Genomic DNA, 22,354 nt, shown 5'->3' with positions numbered 1-22,354 from the left:
ATGAAAGTAAGGAGCGACATTAAAACTTAAAACGAGCAGTAATTACTTCGTATATGAAAGGGGCTTCTCCTTCTCAACACCCCGCTCTTTAAGCTAAATTTTTGTTTTTAAGAAGTAAGAGTTAAGGGTCAAACTTTAGCGTAAAGAGCGAGGCGTTGAGGAGGAAAAGACCCTTTCATATACGGAGTAGTTTCTGTTCTTTTTAAGTTTTAATGTCGTTCCTTACTTTCATTTAAAAAACTTGTTTTTTTTTATTTAATTCAGTCCTAGAGACTCATTCCTAGAGAAATAGATAATTCTCAGGGGAAGGGCTGCAGGCTATAGGGCTCCTGGTTTGCATATAGTATTGGTTATTGGCGAAGTATACTGACGTTTTCAGGGGGTATTTTCTAGTGGTGGGGGGAAGGTCAGGGGCTATGTAAGAGGATCTTTCCATGAAGGAATTTATCATTGGAGAAGAGAATTTCCATGAAGGGGGTATTTTGACTGACGAATTCAGACAGTTTGAACTTGACTTATTAGGAGTTTCAGAAACTCATCCCTGGGGTAGGAAAACCCCTGTTGAATCGAATGACGGGGATTCTAGTGACTCAGAAGAATTTTAATTTGAGTTACTGCAGCAAATAGACAGGGTACCAAGTAGAAATATGGAGTTTTTACTAGGAGATTTTAACACCCAGGTCGGTAGAAATAGGGATAGATTGTATCCTAGCCTAGGTAAATTTGGTATAGGAAAAGAAAACAGTAAAGGCTGTTATATTTAACCTAGTCATAACCATAAAATGGCCCATAAGTTGAAATGGCAATCACGTGATGGTAAGACAGCAAACCTTATTGATTATGTCATTGTAAACCAAAGACTAGCAGGATCAATACAAGATACAAGGGCACATAGGAGTGCTGTTATTGATGTTAAAAGTAATAATCACCATCTAGTAGTGTCTAGGGTTAATTTAAAGCTGAAATTTCGGAAGGGTAAATACCTCCCGGGAAGTTATGATGTTGCTAGACTCCAGAATAAAAATTTAAGAGAAACTTTCCAGAAACAGTCGAATGTTAAACTTGAAAGTTTAAAATTTGACAATGTGAAAGATGGATGGAATAATGTTAGAAAAACTATATGTGAATTTGCTGATAGTGTCTTAGGGAAGAAAGTTAAGACTGCAGCTAGGAACATTATAGTGGAGGAAAAATACGGTTTGACCTCGGGGAAATTGCAACAGATTTTTTTTTTTTTACGCCAAAATTTTCAGAAAAATAAGCTTAATTACACAACAAAAATCCCCCAAATCTCCCTTGCACGGTTACCCGAAACCTCTCTTGAAGAGAGGTTTCCTCTCAAGAGGGAAAATAAAGGGGGAAGTCGGAATTTCTATTTGGATGTATTTTTAGGTTTAACTGGTCCTTTTCTATCAAATCAAGCATGACGAGTCCGAATCCGACGTCAGAAATCAATTTTTCCGTACCCGAGTATCAATTGTCATCTTCAGGGAACAATGGGGGGGGGGGTAAAGTATGAAGATCATTATTTATCGGATTGCGCCGGCTAAAAGATCGTTTTTTATCAGATAAAGTACCGTACTGTCAAATATGAGGTCAAAAAGTGGTTTTTTCTGTTTACCTCATTTCCACCCCTAAAGGGCTTGTAATATGAGGGATTGCTAAGTATAACATCTTAAAAAACCGCTTCTTTAATCGAGATCAAAATTTCATATAAGTCAGTTATAAAAAGGAACGCTTAGAACTCATGTAAATTAATCACAAGAACACTTTGATTCTAAAGCACAACCTAAAGCTAATTATTCTTCCTGCTCGTCCTCGTTATCGTCCTCATCCTGTCTTGCTGCAGCGTTAGCACATAACGTTTCTTTACACTCCCCGCAAACAAAGGTGCAGGGTGAACCGCTCCGACGGCAGCTGTATCTTAGTGACTTGCACCCGCTGGTGCACTTGCACTGCACCATCTTCAGCAGGTTCTCCAGTGCTGGTGAAGTATCTATCTTTATGGGAAGATATATATTCAGTGACAAAGAGAGGCACCAACCCCACTCTTCTGACATGTCTTGCCACTTCATTATGTGCAAATAGCACGTTTAAAAGTGGTACTTTGCGGCAGCCAAAGTCGGTGGAAGCCGCTCTGCTTGAAAAAAAGTATTTGCACTTGCAACCCGCATTGTAAATGCTCGCACCTGGACATTCTTCAGGGTCTTCTCATTGCTTTTTCCTTTGTAGATGTGGAGAAAAGCTTTCTCTCCAGCTTCGGCGATCTCCTGGTGGTTGGATCCTGGTGTCATGAAGATCTTGCAAGCATCTTTAAAAATCCCATCTTTAAGTGACAAGGAAACCACTGCGGGTTTCCCTACGCTGTGAAGCCTAGATGTTGTCTTGCAGCCAGACATTACGTTACACACGAATAAATTTTCTGCTGCTTCAGTTCCTAGTTTGATGTTGATGCTTTTTATGTTGTATAGCCTACTCGTTGGTTACTTTCATTTGTGTCTGTCTGCATAAGGATATTACATGCAACCCGCTTGGCATGGTGCAGCAGAAGGACTAATAGATCGGTATCATTCCCAGTCAAAGTGGTCGACGAAGTTTCAGTGCAACTGACTGCAGTTTGTACACCTAAGACATCGAAATCATCCTGAGCATGTAGAGCTCTGCATCCTGAGTTCGCCAGCCTCTCAGTATGTAGGTGGATGAAGCGTTGTTTATTTTAGGTATATCTCGGAAATTCCTCCTTACTTTTGACGATCTTCCTGTTAGGAGAGAATGTGATCGTCGGAAACGAAAAACCTTTGGTTCTCTTCAGCTGTGTGCATTTTTTTGTCGTTGGTGTATCAGTGTAAGAGTCAAAAACTACTGTTACCTGGTCGACATGTCTTGTGATGTAATGAACGTAAGATCTTGCTACCTCAGAGTATATGGATATGGTACTCCACGGGATTTGGTGGACTAGCTAGCGACAGTCTAAATCTCTCAGGGAGCTTGGCAATGTCAGTAGACCATCAAACCCCTCAAATTTCATCAGTGTATTTGTTAGAGAGGCTTTGTCAGCTATCCTCATCACCTCGAACGAACTAAGGAGCGATAGTGGAAAAATAGAGAGCTCGAACGACAGAACTTTGTTCAAGTCAGAACCATTGGTGCTAGCCATTGCAGTTAGACGTTGGAAGATTAGAGTGGGGTTGACCATAACCCTCTCGCTATCTATCACTACGGATGACTTCTCAGCCACAGATATAGCTTTCTCCTTCCTCCTGAAAGTACATTTGTCAATGTCTTTCGCTTCAACATCCTTCGAAGTCGTTTCTTCCACAGATTTGGCATCTTCCGCACTTACAGATGATGAAGCACGGACACCAGTAACCACGCTCAACAGCTGTGAATTCTGCTTGAAGGGTTCAATGTATCGAACTATCTTTTCAATGTCCGCCAGATCTCTAGCTCTCTTTGAAGCTATCGCTTCTGCGTGATTTTCAATAGTCGACTCGGCGAGGCCAGTCAGGTTCTGCATGCGTTCGTTAACTAAATTAGGCATAGAAGATGTTCAGATTGTCCGCTGTAATTCATTAATGCCTCTACCTCTCGTCAGACCCCCACTCGTTTTCATACTTCTCATTAACGTCTGTTGGATCATCAAATCAGGAGAAAGTGCTGCCCAGTAGTTGTCAATTCTTCGGATGAACAGGTACTCCTGTAACGTTCTGTACTGCACTGGGCTGTCTTTCCTCAACTGAAACATCAACTGTACAAACATCCAAGTAGACTTCGCGTAAAGATTGTGGCCGGAAACAGCAAAGGAAGCATTTTCAACAACGACTGTAGATAAGGCTCAAGGTTGCCACATCGTTCAGCTCTCAGGTTCTTTCTCAGGATTCCGAGTTAGTCCAAATACTCAAACCAAAGACGGGCAGTTCTGGACTTGGATAAACGTTTTCTTGCACTTTGAACTATTTCATAGATAACTTACTTACGACAACTACGCTTTGTCGATGGTATCTCCTTCAAGGAGCGACTTGTACGCCTGTTTTGCATTTTCAAGGTGTTATGGGAGCATGTCCTGGCTATCAAATGCTCTGCTATCCAGTTCTGATGATAAAAGGCTTACATAAAGGGCTACCTCCAACAGACCATGGCCTCGCATAGCACGAGAGATAGCTTTGCCTCGTAATATACAACGCACAATGTTAGGCGTGTATACTTGACTTTAGATTTCCAAATTTCCCAAATCAACCATAAGGAAGCCAATGGCTCCTGGACACTCATGCATGTGTGAAATCCACCTAGGGCAACAATAGCATTTCTTAAAGCACTTGTGGCAGGCTCTGCATTGACGATATTTTTCGCCTTCCAGAAAAAGTGGTTCGTCAAAGGTAATGAATAAAGTTTTTCCAGCCTTACTAGCTGGCTTGTTAAGATGCATAACCGTAGAATAAGCACAACAGATATCGATTGGGTTGTGGTTAATCATTGGCAAAAAACGAATATTCGACTTTCCTGGATGAGGTGGCTTTTGGTGTATTGACCACATGAAGGCCGATCAGCTCATGTATGAGCTTTTGAAAAAGCCAGAGGGGCACCAGAGCATTTCAACCTCCCGTTCATTGTCATGAGTGTCACCACTGTTTTTTCAAGAAAACAAAAGTCCTTGGTTGCGACTTAGTGGGTTTTTGGTAAGTGTACAATGGCACGGTGCCAATTGACTTCATTTCATCTCCACTTACTTCTTTTCTTGGCACTAAAAGCTCCGTTGCCCGAACTCAAATGTAGACACTTTTTTTCACTGTTTTCAATAAGTCCCATTCAGTGAAAGGTATTCAGGCCGTCGATAGTAGCTATATCATGATCGAAGTTGTCTCCTACATATTAAAAAAAATGTGCTTTCTTATCGGACTCTTCCAACAACGTTCCAACTCTTCCGACGATCAGAAGGCGAGATTGTGCAGTGCATCAATTAAAAATAGGGATGAAAAATAGTGGTGCAACTGTGATGCCAGTCCTTTTCGTGTTCAGAGCTCTGAAGTTATTCCTGTATCTGAGTGGGATTGTGATTTTTCTGAGCAATTAAAGTGCCCTAATAGTAAAGCTCAAGTTGAATTTGACAAAGAGATTGAGAGATTTTAAAGACAAAGCCGAAAACGGGCAGGGTTGTTGTCTCGTCTGGTATGCTTCAAGATATAGTAAGAAAACCGATGAAAAAATCATCGTCTGGATACGATGGGCCTTGTGCACGACATTTGGAATTGGTTTGGGACTTGTTATTTGAGCACTTAGCTTTGTTATTTCAGATGATATTTTTTTCAGGGGTTGTGCCTGATAACCTTTGTATTGGTGTAACCACACCAATTTCAAAAAACGGTAAATCAAGTTTCTATTGTAATTTATATTGTCCTATTACGGTGTCGAGCGTATTATCAAAAATATTTGAACTATTGATTGTTCATAATGTTCAGAGGATTTGTAAGATGCTCTCCTTCCAGTTCTGTTTTTAGCAGGGGCTTGGGTGCTTCCAGGCACTGAGATCCCTGTGTTTGTTATCGGTAGATTCTGTTGGGAAAGGGGAAATTTTGGTTGTTAGTGCGTGTAAAGTTACTAATGCATTTGGTTAATTGATTCACTGACAGGCGATGTTGGAGCTGATTAGGCGTGCGGTTGTAATTGATTTTTTCGATCCGCTGTTTATGTTACGGATTTTGTCGATCCGCTCTTTGGCACCTAAAGGTGCCAAAGACCAAAAACAAGAAGAACGATAGGGAATTACTCAAAAAAGTGGGAAACAAATTATAATGAATATTTTGGCCCTATGGCCAAGGGCCGTCCTCAGCAGTACAAAAATATATTAGAAGAAATAACTTACAACAGGATAAAAGCGATAAAACTAAAGTGATTTTTTTTTCAATACAGTTCCAGCATCTTTACCTCAGCGAAGTTCAACCAGGACTGATAAATAAAATAGGATGAAACTAAGCAATTCATTGAAATGAAAGAAAATGATTTAAAAACACGTTTTAATACCAGCCTTGCTTTTCTGACTGCTGATCTTATAGGTCTATTTGTGACAGGTTCTGTGTTAATATCTATTGTTTTTTTTTAATATTTCGTAATGTCTTTTTTCATTAAATTTGTGTATACAGCATTTAGCGAATGTTCTCCCGAGTCCCTATTTAAGGAAATATTATCATTAATCTTAAGTCTGATTTCAATTGCTTCTCAAACTGCTTGCTTTACGCCTAGATCATTGCTAATAATGGCAGATTCTTCAAAAAGTATTTTGTGGCTAGGATTTTCAAAAACATGACTGCTTAAAGCGGAATCAAAAGAAACAGAAGTAATATTAGAATTCAGAGCTTTGGTGATATCATCCTCATGCTGTTGTAGGCATTTTTCGAAATTCTGGTGAGTTCTCCCTGCATAGAATTTGCCACAGTCCCATGTAATGTGATAGACAACTCTTTGACGAGTAACTGGAGTTTTTTCTCTACCAGAATTTAGGAGATTTATGATTTTCAAATTATTGGTAAATACAACATACGGATTATTTTGTGTGCATACTTTTTTAAGATTCCTAGTGACTTTTGGGATATATGGGAGGTAAATTATGTTTTGGGGTTTGTCGGGATTCTCACATGGTAAATTACTGTTGATTTTACGTGATTGTCCTTTCAGTCAATGGTTAAAGTATGTCCCTGATAAAGTCTATTTCAGCTGTAATTTAGAAATCAGAACAAATGTTTAGGGCATGATCGACGAGAGATATTACGACAACTCTTTTAACTTGTGGGGGGCGGGGTTTGTTTAATATGTAAATATCTATTGTTTTGTGTAGGTCTTCTGTAAATGGTAAAATTGAGTTCATCCAAGCTACGAATAATTAGCAAATCTAGGAATGAGATTTTATCTGCAATGTCAATTTCTAAGGTAAACTGTAATTTCTTATTAAGGAAGAAGGTACCCAGAAATCCAACACTTTAGAGCAAAGAGCTTTGTCTATAGGTACAATTTAGCTGTTGAATTATACCAGGGCGTGGGCTGCTCTTCAGAATGGCTCCATGTGACATTCTGAACTTAGCTACCGACTTGTATGAGATCGGGGCAGTGCCCTTTCCAAACGTGTAACTCAGTCACACTATATATATATATATATATATATATATATATATATATATATATATATATATATATATATATATATATATATATATATATATATATATATATATATATATATATATATATATATATATATATATATATATATATATATATATATATATATATATATATATATATATATATATATATATATATATATATATATATATATATATATATATATATATATATATATATATATATATATATATATATATATATATATATATATATATATATATATATATATATATATATATATATATATATATATATATATATATATATATATATATATATATATATATATATATATATATATATATATATATATATATATATATATATATATATATATATATATATATATATATATATATATATATATAAGTTGTCTGTGTGTGTGTGGGTCTGTTGGGTGACGTCATGTTTGTCTGTTGACTGACATCATGTTTGTCGACTGACGAAATTACAGACCGGGACATCGGGACACAAATGACGACCGGGACACCGGCAAGCACCGGGACACAAATGACAACCGGGACACGGGGAGTATAAATGACGACCAGGACATAAGTAAAAAAAAACTAAAATACCTAAAAAAAAAGGTAAAAACTACAAAAAACTAAAAAGAAAAAAAAAACTAAAAACTAATATAAAAACTAAAAAAGCTAAAAAACTAAAAATACTAAAAAAAAGGAAAAAAAATGAAAAATAAAGGAGAAAAACAAAACTAAAAAACCGGGACACCGGAATACAAATGACGACTGGGACACAGGGCATATAAATGACGACCGGGACACAGGGACACAACTACAACGGGGACGCCGGGGAGCACAGGGGGATATATAAATGACGAAGGAGACACAGGGGTTCGATTAGCAATCACCATCAACAAAACTCAAGGGCAATCATTAGAATCATGAGGTATCACTAAAAAACTAAAAAAAGGTAAAAAACTAAAAACTAAAAAAAAGACCAATTCAAAAACGAATGTATATACAGACCGGGACGCCGGGACACAAATGACGACCGGGACACAAGGAATATAAATGACGCCCAGGACACTCAAAGAGAAATCACAGACTGGGAAACCGGGACACAAATGACGACCGGGACACGGGGAATATAAATGACGACCTGGACACAGGGACACAACTACAACGGGGACGCCGGGGGCTAAGGGGGATATATAAATGACGACGGCGACACAGGGAATGGTCGATTAGCAATCACCATCAACAAAGCTCAAGGGCAATCATTAGAATCATGAGGTATCACTAAAAAACTAAAAAAAAGGTAAAAAACTAAAAACTAAAAAAAAGACCAATTCAAAAACGAATGTATATACAGACCGGGACGCCGGGACACAAATGACGACCGGGACACAAGGAATATAAATGACGCCCAGGACACTCAAAGAGAAATCACAGACTGGGAAACCGGGACACAAATGACGACCGGGACACGGGGAATATAAATGACGACCTGGACACAGGGACACAACTACAACGGGGACGCCGGGGGCTAAGGGGGATATATAAATGACGACGGCGACACAGGGAATGGTCGATTAGCAATCACCATCAACAAAGCTCAAGGGCAATCATTAGAATCATGAGGTATAGATCTGAATACGGATTGTTTTCCCATGGACCATTATATGTTGCATGTTCAAGAGTCGGTAAACCTGACAATCTATTTATATGCACAGACAATGGGACAGCGAAGAATGTTGTATATTCGCAAGTTTTACGTTATTAAAAACACACATATATATATATATATATATATATATATATATATATATATATATATATATATATATATATATATATATATATATATATATATATATATATACTCCCCCTTACTCCTTTCAGTTGACAGCACTGATCTGTGCATTTCACCATATACTTCCCAGAATTATGCTAGAATGACAACTAAAGAAAACTTAAAAAGATGAAAACGCCAGAACAAGGCGCTAGGTACCTTTTGGTAGTCCAGGAAGAACTCAAGTATAAGGTATGCAATATGTGTTATTCAAAATAAGATTTATAAAATATTAGAATATTTGTAAGGAGTAGACTGGTCATTTAAAAATATGGTTTATCCTTGCTTTTGTTTCTTTCGAATATCTACACTGAGTCCTGGGGCTTGATAGTTTAGAGCAGGGCGACCATTGGGGCCAACATTTGAGAAAGCAACATTAGCTCCATTGTATCCAGATCCTGGTTGGTAGCCTAGGGGCTGATTAAACCCATGATTAAAGCCAGGACGATTGTATCCATAGCCATTGAAGCCGGAATGTAAACCACCGCCAAGACCATACCCTGCAAAATAGAGAAATTTTGACACAGAAACGTAACATAAGATTCTTAGCACTTGTTGGTTTTTTGATTAGTCACTATGTAACAATTTTTTACTCACTATTATTTTTTGTCACTATTTTACAAGTCAACTATGCAAAGGTTTCAAATAACAACCAATGTTTTTCTGTAACCGAAAAAGGACTTTAAAATTGGAACTACTCTACATAAGTTTATACGGATCGTGCACATGTTCTTAAACTCTTAAAGTGAGAAATATGTTTCGATGACAATATCTGATATAAAATACAAAAAAAAACAACTAGGCTTTTCAGTCTTAGGACCAACAATAGCCAATAATACTGGGAACCTGTTGTCCTTCATTAACTTGTTGGTTAGAATCAGCTTAAGAAAGAAGCCTGTAGTTTTAAGGAAATTTCTTCCTAATTTGTGCTCCACTTAAATGAAGATTGGAATGCATTGTTTAGTTTCATTTCTCTTGTTCTTCATGTAATTTTCTTATATACAAGCGAAGCTTTATCCAATAGCAGAAAATTCAATAAGGACAAATCTTTAGTTCTCGCTTTTAATTTCTGCTTTTAATTTTCAGATCCTGCTTTTAATTCCCCGAACACTTTTTTTTATTTATTGCCTTTCTTTCTCATATTAAACTCCTTGGTATTCCTTTTTCTTCGAATATTAAGTGGGGTATCTACGTTAGCAAAACTGGGCTGCTGAAAATTTTTAATTAAAATTAAACTTTTAATTTCAATTAAATTTTTAATTTTTAATTTTAATTTAAATAATTTAATTAAATTTTAATCTAAATTAAACACACATATGATTCATTCTTTATTACTGGGCAGGTTTTGGGTTGAAAGTAATAGCAAAACTAGGGAAAATAAACAGTGAATCTAAGCAAATTGAAAGACAGAGGTCAAAAACCATCCTCCTCTCATTAGAGAGACCAACTAGGGGTTACCTCTCAAGGACCTATAAGCCAAAAAGCTCCCAAAATGACCCTAGTTTGCTTCAAAACGGAAAGGAAGTTTATCGCATTCTTTATTTTCAATAAAATTTGGAACTCAATATAGATTGTTTCTCTTTCTGTTAGCACCAAATATTGTTTGACTTATGAAAATCGTCTCATAGTTTTTTACTTTTTAAGTTATTAATTATTTGTGTTCTTTTTTAAAACATATTTTCCATTTATTGTTTTTTTAGTTTGCGTAATTATTACACTTTTTGATGTAGTTTGTTTGTTATTGTTTTGTTTGCCTTTTTGTTATACATATCAGCTAAATATGATTTTTTTTGTGGAAGTCATTTCAAATGCAAACTTTATCCCATATATTTTTTTCACGTGACATAATGATCCTGCCTTAAGACGAAATTCTGAACCTGAAGATTTTACATCAGCTCCACTGGAACATATTTTTGATAACTCGGACCATATTCAGAAATATTAGATATTTAATATCGATTCTAGATAATTTCTTGATATTTCACATCATCAAGCCTAAAATTGCTCATCTATTAACAGTTACTACAGTACAGTGGCTGGATTTTGAAGTTAATAAATTTTCTCTATTCCCATGGGGATTACCAAATAAGAGGATTAGCCAAACAAATAAAACAAACAAAATAAATTAAAGCGTTTCTTCTTCTTCCCAATTTATAAAGTTGTTACAAGTGCGCAATTACCAAACGCTATATTTCCTTGAAAACATAGAATACGCTAGCGTAGCCGTTTTTCGCGTACTTCCGAAGATAGTCTGTGCAGAAGAGAGCAATATCAAACGATCAAGAGGCCGTATTGGTACTGGCTGAATTTTAATCCTTAAACTGCTGGGAACAGGTGATTTGAGTATTGCACTTCCCACAGTTTCTGTCTACCTCAAGAATTCAAGATTATCTTGATAAGTCTTCATTCAGTCTTTGCCGTGAACAAACCTTGTGAATATTGTTACCTGATTGGCTCTTGCCCTTACTGACAACTATTGTGGATTTTGATGAAATTTGATCATTTCACCGGATGATGCCAGGTAAAAGACTTGTCTTGAATCCCGTGTTGAATTTCATTTCACGGGCTAGAAGTGCAGGTTGTTCAGCTGATAATATAGTAAAAATTGCTTGCGATTTTTACAAAGGAGAGATGTTAATTGAAGCAAAGAAGATTTTGTGGGCTGACGCTTCTATTACTAGGGTAACTGAGCGCCCCAAAGTGACTGATAATGTAAGCGATGTGGTTCGAGCTTATTATCTTTGTGACGAGAAAAAGATCAGCCTACCTCAGTATCTGATTTTCGAGCCAGATCAGGTCCCATGTGTGCCAGGGGAGACAACAGCTACGTTAACTCGAAAGGTTAATGAACTCTACACGGAATTTAAAAGCTTCGCTGAGCACCATAAAGCAAGGTCAGTCGTGCAAACTATTCCTGAAATGAAACCTCCCCCACCCGCAAAACCGTCCTATTCAGTTATTGTGAAAAATCCACCAAAAAACTTGAATAATCCTGACGCTCGAAAAGATTTCCTGGATACAGCTTGTGGGGGTGTCAGTTCAAGCATAGTTGTTTTGAGATCTAGGAGGGATGCATGGCAAGTAGTTCTATCGGACAAGGTTGCCGCCAATACTCTGGAAGATGGATTAAGCAAAGCAGACCAATCCATTAATGCTAAGGTAAAGAGTCCTGCCTTTTTCGGTATAGTACGCCGAGTGCCTGACGGAACATCTAAAAGTGACCTATGCGATGTCGCTAATAACTGTACAGAAGTTGTTCAGTTAGGAAGCACGAGTTCTTTTCGATTAAAGTTTGAGTCACGTGACCATCTAAAGTATGCCACTGAGAATCCCCTTGTTATTGGTTACGAGCGTCTACCCATAACTGAGTACAAGTTTTTGCCTACCCAATGCTATAAATGCCAGTGCTACGGCCATACTGCAAATAACTGTAAATCTTCCCCGAGATGCTCTAAATCCGCTGGTGACCACCAGAACTCCAAAGAAAACCCGTGTCAACCTGTCATGAAATACGCTCTCTTTGGCTCCTCCGATCACCCCTGTTATTCGTATAAATGTCCAGAAGCACAGAGACTACTGCTTAAGAAATGAACAGTCAAACTTTAAGGATAACTACTTGGAACATAAATGGTGGTGTTATTAATAAAAGGCTTTTTCTGTATCTCCTAATGGAGTCATGTGACGTATTGTGTATACAAGGACACTTTCTCTCCAGTGAAAGCCTGGACATTCTTTCACTTGACGGATGGCTGAAAGTATTTGGGGTTTCAGCGATAACCAGTCAAAGTGGAAAAGGTAGGACATCCGGTGGTATAGCGATACTCGCCCGAGCGGAACTTCTACCGAGTCTTCACTCGTCTTCTGACAACTATGTTGCGGTCAAAATAAACGAGACTGTCATTTACTCAGTGTACATGCCAACTGACTACAGAGACCTTAAGTCTGAACGCAAGTTCAGTATTGCTTGCAAAAAATTAGCAAGTTCAGTTAGTGGTTCAAAACAACAGGGACTAAACGTTATACTAGCGGGTGACATGAACTGTAATCTGTCTGGTACAAACCCACGTTCACAAATCTTCCTTAATGCCCTCGCCGGTCTTGAGGTTCTTTTGAACAATCTTGATTTTACATACATCCATAATTCGGGAGCAACCTCGACCCTTGATTTCTTTCTTCAAACCAAGCACACGACATTGCCTCTCCCCTCTCCATATGTGAACACTATCCACTTCATCTCCACTTACTTCTTTTCTTGGCACTGAAATCTCCGTTGCCCGAACTCAAATGTAGACACTTTTTTTCACTGTTTTCAATAAGTCCCATTCAGTGAAAGGTATTCAGGCCGTCGATAGTAGCTATATCATGATCGACGTTGTCTCCTACATATTAAAAAAAATGTGCTTTCTTATCGGACTCTTCCAACAACGTTCCAACTCTTCCGACGATCAGAAGGCGAGATTGTGTAGTGCATCAATTAAAAATAGGGATGAAAAATAGTGGTGCAACTGTGATGCCAGTCCTTTTCGTGTTCAGAGCTCTGAAGTTATTCCTGTATCTGAGTGGGATTGTGATTTTTCTGAGCAATTAAAGTGCCCTAATAGTAAAGCTCAAGTTGAATTTGACAAAGAGATTGAGAGATTTTAAAGACAAAGCCGAAAACGGGCAGGGTTGTTGTCTCGTCTGGTATGCTTCAAGATATAGTAAGAAAACCGATGAAAAAATCATCGTCTGGATACGATGGGCCTTGTGCACGACATTTGGAATTGGTTTGGGACTTGTTATTTGAGCACTTAGCTTTGTTATTTCAGATGATATTTTTTTCAGGGGTTGTGCCTGATAACCTTTGTATTGGTGTAACCACACCAATTTCAAAAAACGGTAAATCAAGTTTCTATTGTAATTTATATTGTCCTATTACGGTGTCGAGCGTATTATCAAAAATATTTGAACTATTGATTGTTCATAATGTTCAGAGGATTTGTAAGATGCTCTCCTTCCAGTTCTGTTTTTAGCAGGCGCTTGGGTGCTTCCAGGCACTGAGATCCCTGTGTTTGGTATCGGTAGATTCTGTTGGGAAAGGGGAAATTTTGGTTGTTATTGCGTGTAAAGTTACTAATGCATTTGGTTAATTGATTCACTGACAGGCGATGTTGGAGCTGATTAGGCGTGCGGTTGTAATTGATTTTTTCGATCCGCTGTTTATGTTACGGATTTTGTCGATCCGCTCTTTGGCACCTAAAGGTGCCAAAGACCAAAAACAAGAAGAACGATAGGGAATTTCTCAAAAAAGTGGGAAACAAATTATAATGAATATTTTGGCCCTATGGCCAAGGGCCGTCCTCAGCAGTACAAAAATATATTAGAAGAAATAACTTACAACAGGATAAAAGCGATAAAACTAAAGTGATTTTTTTTTCAATACAGTTCCAGCATCTTTACCTCAGCAGTTCAACCAGGACTGATAAATAAAATAGGATGAAACTAAGCAATTCATTGAAATGAAAGAAAATGATTTAAAAACACGTTTTAATACCAGCCTTGCTTTTCTGACTGCTGATCTTATAGGTCTATTTGTGACAGGTTCTGTGTTAATATCTATTGTTTTTTTTTAATATTTCGTAATGTCTTTTTTCATTAAATTTGTGTATACAGCATTTAGCGAATGTTCTCCCGAGTCCCTATTTAAGGAAATATTATCATTAATCTTAAGTCTGATTTCAATTGCTTCTCAAACTGCTTGCTTTACGCCTAGATCATTGCTAATAATGGCAGATTCTTCAAAAAGTATTTTGTGGCTAGGATTTTCAAAAACATGACTGCTTAAAGCGGAATCAAAAGAAACAGAAGTAATATTAGAATTCAGAGCTTTGGTGATATCATCCTCATGCTGTTGTAGGCGTTTTTCGAAATTCTGGTGAGTTCTCCCTACATAGAATTTGCCACAGTCCCATGTAATGTGATAGACAACTCTTTGACGAGTAACTGGAGTTTTTTCTCTACCAGAATTTAGGAGATTTATGATTTTCAAATTATTGGTAAATACAACATACGGATTATTTTGTGTGCATACTTTTTTAAGATTCCTAGTGACTTTCGGGATATATGGGAGGTAAATTATGTTTTGGGGTTTGTCGGGATTCTCACATGGTAAATTATTGTTGATTTTACGTGATTGTCCTTTCAGTCAATGGTTAAAGTATGTCCCTGATAAAGTCTATTTCAGCTGTAATTTAGAAATCAGAACAAATGTTTAGGGCGTGATCGACGAGAGATATTACGACAACTCTTTTAACTTGTGGGGGGCGGGGTTTGTTTAATATGTAAATATCTATTGTTTTGTGTAGGTCTTCTGTAAATGGTAAAATTGAGTTCATCCAAGCTACGAATAATTAGCAAATCTAGGAATGAGATTTTATCTGCAATGTCAATTTCTAAGGTAAACTGTAATTTCTTATTAAGGAAGAAGGTACCCAGAAATCCAACACTTTAGAGCAAAGAGCTTTGTCTATAGGTACAATTTAGCTGTTGAATTATACCAGGGCGTGGGCTGCTCTTCAGAATGGATCCATGTGACATTCTGAACTTAGCTACCGACTTGTATGAGATCGGGGCAGTGCCCTTTCCAAACGTGTAACTCAGTCACACTATATATATATATATATATATATATATATATATATATATATATATATATATATATATATATATATATATATATATATATATATAGTATATATATATATATGTATGTATATATATATATATATATATATATATATATATATATATATATATATATATATATATATATATATATGGATATATATATATATATATATATATATATATATATATATATATATATATATATATATATATATATATATATATATATATATATATATATATGTATATATATATATATATATATATATATATATATATATATATATATATATATATATATATATATATATATATATATATATATATATATATATATATATATATATATATATATATATAAATAAGTTGTCTGTGTGTGTGTGGGTCTGTTGGGTGACGTCATGTTTGTCTGTTGACTGACGTCATGTTTGTCGACTGACGAAATTACAGACCGGGACATCGGGACACAAATGACGACCGGGACACCGGCAAGCACCGGGACACAAATGACAACCGGGACACAGGGAGTATAAATGACGACCAGGACATAAGTAAAAAAAAATTAAAATACCTAAAAAAAAGGTAAAAACTACAAAAAACTAAAAAGAAAAAAAAACTAAAAACTAATATAAAAACTAAAAAAGCTAAAAAACTAAAAATACTAAAAAAAAGGAAAAAAATGAAAAATATAGGAGAAAAACAAAACTAAAAAACCGGGACACCGGAATACAAATGACGACTGGGACACAGGGCATATAAATGACGACCGGGACACAGGGACACAACTACAACGGGGACGCCGGGGAGCACAGGGGGATATATAAATGACGAAGGAGACACAGGGAATGTTCGATTAGCAATCACCATCAACAAAACTCAAGGGCAATCATTAGAATCATGAGGTATCACTAAAAAACTAAAAAAAGGTAAAAAACTAAAAACTAAAAAAAAGACCAATTCAAAAACGAATGTATATACAGACCGGGACGCCGGGACACAAATGACGACCGGGACACAAGGAATATAAATGACGCCCAGGACACTCAAAGAGAAATCACAGACTGGGAAACCGGGACACAAATGACGACCGGGACACGGGGAATATAAATGACGACCTGGACACAGGGACACAACTACAACGGGGACGCCGGGGGCTAAGGGGGATATATAAATGACGACGGCGACACAGGGAATGGTCGATTAGCAATCACCATCAACAAAGCTCAAGGGCAATCATTAGAATCATGAGGTATAGATCTGAATACGGATTGTTTTCCCATGGACCATTATATGTTGTATGTTCAAGAGTCGGTAAACCTGACAATCTATTTGTATGCACAGACAATGGGACAGCGAAGAATGTTGTATATTCGCAAGTTTTACGTTGTTAAAAACATATATATATATATATATATATATATATATATATATATATATATATATATATATATATATATATATATATATATATATATATATATATATATATATATATATATATATATACTCCCCCTTACTCCTTTCAGTTGACAGCACTGATCTGTGCATTTCACCATATACTTCCCAGAATTATGCTAGAATGACAACTAAAGAAAACTTAAAAAGATGAAAACGCCAGAACAACAGGATGTGCTAGGCGCTAGGTACCTTTTGGTAGTCCAGGAAGAACTCAAGTATAAGGTATGCAATATGTGTTATTCAAAATAAGATTTATAAAATATTAGAATATTTGTAAGGAGTAGACTGGTGATGTAAAAATGTGGTTTATCCTTGCTTTTGTTTCTTTCGAATATCTACACTGAGTCCTGGGGCTTGATAGTTTAGAGCAGGGCGACCATTGGGGCCAACATTTGAGAAAGCAACATTAGCTCCATTGTATCCAGATCCTGGTTGGTAGCCTAGGGGCTGATTAAACCCATGATTAAAGCCAGGACGATTGTATCCATAGCCATTGAAGCCGGAATGTAAACCACCGCCAAGACCATACCCTGCAAAATAGAGAAATTTTGACACAGAAACGTAACATAAGATTCTTAGCACTTGTTGGTTTTTTGCATAGTCACTATGTAACAATTTTTTACTCACTATTATTTTTTGTCACTATTTTACAAGTCAACTATGCAAAGGTTTCAAATAACAACCAATGTTTTTCTGTAACCGAAAAAGGACTTTAAAATTGGAACTACTCTACATAAGTTTATACGGATCGTGCACATGTTCTTAAACTCTTGAAGTGAGAAATATGTTTCGATGACAATATCTGATATAAAATACAAAAAAAAACAACTAGGCTTTTCAGTCTTAGGACCAACAATAGCCAATAATACTGGGAACCTGTTGTCCTTCATTAACTTGTTGGTTAGAATCAGCTTAAGAAAGAAGCCTGTAGTTTTAAGGAAATTTCTTCCTAATTTGTGCTCCACTTAAAGGAAGATTGGGATGCATTGTTTAGTTTCATTTCTCTTGTTCTTCATGTAATTTTCTTATATGCAAGCGAAGCTTTATCCAATAGCAGAAAATTCAATAAGGACAAATCTTTAGTTCTCGCTTTTAATTTCTGCTTTTAATTTTCAGATCCTGCTTTTAATTCCCCGAACACTTTTTTTTATTTATTGCCTTTCTTTCTCATATTAAACTCCTTGGTATTCCTTTTTCTTCGAATATTAAGTGGGGCATCTACGTTAGCAAAACTAGGCTGCTGAAAATTTTTAATTAAAATTAAACTTTTAATTTCAATTAAATTTTTAATTTTTAATTTTAATTTAAATAATTTAATTAAATTTTAATCTAAATTAAATACACATATGATTCATTCTTTATTACTGGGCAGGTTTTGGGTTGAAAGTAATAGCAAAACTAGGGAAAATAAACAGTGAATCTAAGCAAATTGAAAGACAGAGGTCAAAAAACCATCCTCCTCTCATTAGAGAGACCAACTAGGGGTTACCTCTCAAGGACCTATAAGCCAAAAAGCTCCCAAAATGACCCTAATTTGCTTCAAAACGGAAAGGAAGTTTATCGCATTCTTTATTTTCAATAAAATTTGGAACTCAATATAGATTGTTTCTCTTTCTGTTAGCACCAAATATTGTTTGACTTATGAAAATCGTCTCATAGTTTTTTACTTTTTAAGTTATTAATTATTTGTGTTCTTTTTTAAAACATATTTTCCATTTATTGTTTTTTTAGTTTGTGTAATTATTACACTTTTTGATGTAGTTTGTTTGTTATTGTTTTGTTTGCCTTTTTGTTATACATATCAGCTAAATATGATTTTTTTTGTGGAAGTCATTTCAAATGTAAAACTTTATCCCATATATTTTTTTCACGTGACATAATGATCCTGCCTTAAGACGAAATTCTGAACCTGAAGATTTTACATCAGCTCCACTGGAACATATTTTTGATTACTCGGACCATATTCAGAAATATTAGATATTTAATATCGATTCTAGATAATTTCTTGATATTTCACATCATCAAGCCTAAAATTGCTCATCTATTAACAGTTACTACAGTACAGTGGCTGGATTTTGAAGTTAATAAATTTTCTCTATTCCCATGGGGATTACCAAATAAGAGGATTAGCCAAACAAATAAAACAAACAAAATAAATCAAAGCGTATCTTCTTCTTCCCAATTTATAAAGTTGTTACAAGTGCGCAATTACCAAACGCTATATTTCCTTAAAAACATAGAATACGCTAGCGTAGCCGTTTTTCGCGTACTTCCGAAGATAGTCTGTGCAGAAGAGAGCAATATCAAACAATCAAGAGGCCGTATTGGTACTGGCTGAATTTTAATCCTTAAACTGCTGGGAACAGGTGATTGGAGTATTGCACTTCCCACAGTTTCTGTCTACCTCAAGAATTCAAGATTATCTTTATAAGTCTTCATTCAGTTTTTGCCGTGAACACATCTTGTGAATATTGTTACCTGATTGGCTCTTGCCCTTACTGACAACTATTGTGGCCCCGTCCACGAATTTTGATGAAATTTGATCATTTCACCGGATGATGCCAGGTAAAAGACTTGTCTTGAATCCCGTGTTGAATTTCATTTCACGGGCTAGAAGTGCAGGTTGTTCAGCTGATAATATAGTAAAAATTGCTTGCGATTTTTACAAAGGAGAGATGTTAATTGAAGCAAAGAAGATTTTGTGGGCTGACGCTTCTATTACTTGGGTAACTGAGCGCCCCAAAGTGACTGATAATGTAAGCGATGTGGTTCGAGCTTATTATCTTGTGACGAGAAAAAGTGATTTTTGAGCCAGATCAGGTCCCATGTGTGCCAGGGGAGACAACAGCTACGTTAACTCGAAAGGTTAATGAACTCTACACGGAATTTAAAAGCTTCGCTGAGCACCATAAAGCAAGGTCAGTCGTGCAAACTATTCCTGAAATGAAACCTCCCCCACCCGCAAAACCGTCCTATTCAGTTATTGTGAAAAATCCACCAAAAAACTTGAATAATCCTGACGCTCGAAAAGATTTCCTGGATACAGCTTGTGGGGGTGTCAGTTCAAGCATAGTTGTTTTGAGACCTAGGAGGGATGCATGGCAAGTAGTTCTATCGGACAAGGTTGCCGCCAATACTCTGGAAGATGGATTAAGCAAAGCAGACCAATCCATTAATGCTAAGGTAAAGAGTCCTGCCTTTTTCGGTATAGTACGCCGAGTGCCTGACGGAACATCTAAAAGTGACCTATGCGATGTCGCTAATAACTGTACACAAGTTGTTCAGTTAGGAAGCACGAGTTCTTTTCGATTAAAGTTTGAGTCACGTGACCATCTAAAGTATGCCACTGAGAATCCCCTTGTTATTGGTTACGAGCGTCTACCCATAACTGAGTACAAGTTTTTGCCTACCCAGTGCTATAAATGCCAGTGCTACGGCCATACTGCAAATAACTGTAAATCTTCCCCGAGATGCTCTAAATCCGCTGGTGACCACCAGAACTCCAAAGAAAACCCGTGTCAACCTGTCATGAAATACGCTCTCTTTGGCTCCTCCGATCACCCCTGTTATTCGTATAAATGTCCAGAAGCACAGAAACTACTGCTTAAGAAATGAACAGTCAAACTTTAAGGATAACTACTTGGAACATAAATGGTGGTGTTATTAATAAAAGGCTTTTTCTGTATCTCCTAATGGAGTCATGTGACGTATTGTGTATACAAGGACACTTTCTCTCCAGTGAAATCCTGGACATTCTTTCACTTGACGGATGGCTGAAAGTATTTGGGGTTTCAGCGATAACCAGTCAAAGTGGAAAAGGTAGGACATCCGGTGGTATAGCGATACTCGCCCGAGCGGAACTTCTACCGAGTCTTCACTCGTCTTCTGACAACTATGTTGCGGTCAAAATAAACGAGACTGTCATTTACTCAGTGTACATGCCAACTGACTACAGAGACCTTAAGTCTGAACGCAAGTTCAGTATTGCTTGCAAAAAATTAGCAAGTTCAGTTAGTGGTTCAAAACAACAGGGACTAAACGTTATACTAGCGGGTGACATGAACTGTAATCTGTCTGGTACAAACCCACGTTCACAAATCTTCCTTAATGCCCTCGCCGGTCTTGAGGTTCTTTTGAACAATCTTGATTTTACATACATCCATAATTCGGGAGCAACCTCGACCCTTGATTTCTTTCTTCAAACCAAGCACACGACATTGCCTCTCCCCTCTCCATATGTGAACACTACAATCAACATTTCCGATCACTTACCCGCATCCTGTTCTTTCGATACAACTCTACAGCCAAGCATAGGTCCCAGCAAACTCAGGAAGTGGCGTAAGAAATCTGACTGGAAGAAGAACAATATAGACGTATATCAGTCTGTTTCTGATGAAATTATGGGAAGGATCAAGGTACCCTACCACCTTCTACAAGCGAATTCAAGTCTAGAAATCACTGAAAAACAGATTGATTTAAATGTATATTGCATGGAAATAATCCATGCTTTGAGAGTCGCTGAAAGTGCTGCGGTGCCACAATACAGGGCTCGCATTGGTACTGAAGTTCCACGCTGGAAAGAAAACCCACTCCTAGCTCAGCTATGTCATGCTTCTAAGTTTTGGCACAAAATGTGGATGGATATAGGAAAGCCCCGGTCAGGTGCTGTGAATACGGTGCGGATTTATCTGAAAAGAAAGTTTGCCAAATGCCTGCAGAAGCACAAAGCTACCCTTCTGGACGAAAATAGTAACGCGCTGAAAAGTGAGCCAAATGCCGTGTGGAATTTCCTTAAAAGGAAAAAAGAAGTGATTGCGACGGTCCCAGCCTCTGGCCCACAGAAGAACAGTGGAATAGTTATTACAAAATAGAATTTGCAACACCCGACGCTCAGCTTGTGTCGAAATATGAAAATAACCTTGTTCTCCTGTTAAGTGAAGCATCGCCTTCACTCGGGCAGCGATAATTAAAGCAAAGAAGAAGTTTTCGCGAGGCATTGACCAAATTTGTGGCATGCATTTAGCTCATGGCAGCCAAAGGGTCCTTGAGCATCTCACTGTGTTTTACCAGATGATCTTCACTTGAGGTTTAGTGCCAGATTCCTTCTGTGTCGGGGTCGTCACGCCGGTATAAAGAAAGGAAAAGACCCTGCTCAATGCAGTTCTCACCGCCCCATAACAGTTGCCCCATTTTTTTGCAAAATTTTTGAGCTTCTTTTTATTGATGAGTTATGTAGAGTCTG

The 22,354-nt window shown here is 37.0% G+C and overlaps 1 protein-coding gene and 1 long non-coding RNA gene across 2 annotated transcripts in view; one reads left to right on the top strand and one right to left on the bottom strand.

The window, feature by feature from the left end:
• Positions 1-22,354, top strand: part of LOC136026863 (uncharacterized) — an 81,780-nt gene that overhangs the window by 50,565 nt on the left and 8,861 nt on the right. The window lies entirely within an intron of this gene.
• Positions 17,331-22,354, bottom strand: part of LOC136026862 (uncharacterized) — a 31,322-nt gene continuing 26,298 nt past the window's right edge. Inside the window, exon 5 of the mRNA XM_065703588.1 lies at positions 17,331-17,642. Coding sequence (XP_065559660.1) covers positions 17,419-17,642 — 224 coding nt within the window. The 3' untranslated portion in view covers positions 17,331-17,418. The remainder of the gene's footprint in view (positions 17,643-22,354) is intronic.

Source organism: Artemia franciscana, chromosome 5 (assembly GCF_032884065.1).
Source record: "Artemia franciscana chromosome 5, ASM3288406v1, whole genome shotgun sequence".
Lineage (NCBI taxonomy): Eukaryota > Metazoa > Arthropoda > Branchiopoda > Anostraca > Artemiidae > Artemia > Artemia franciscana.
Note: the sequence above shows the minus strand (reverse complement) of the source record. Positions and strands in the feature narration are given on the sequence as shown.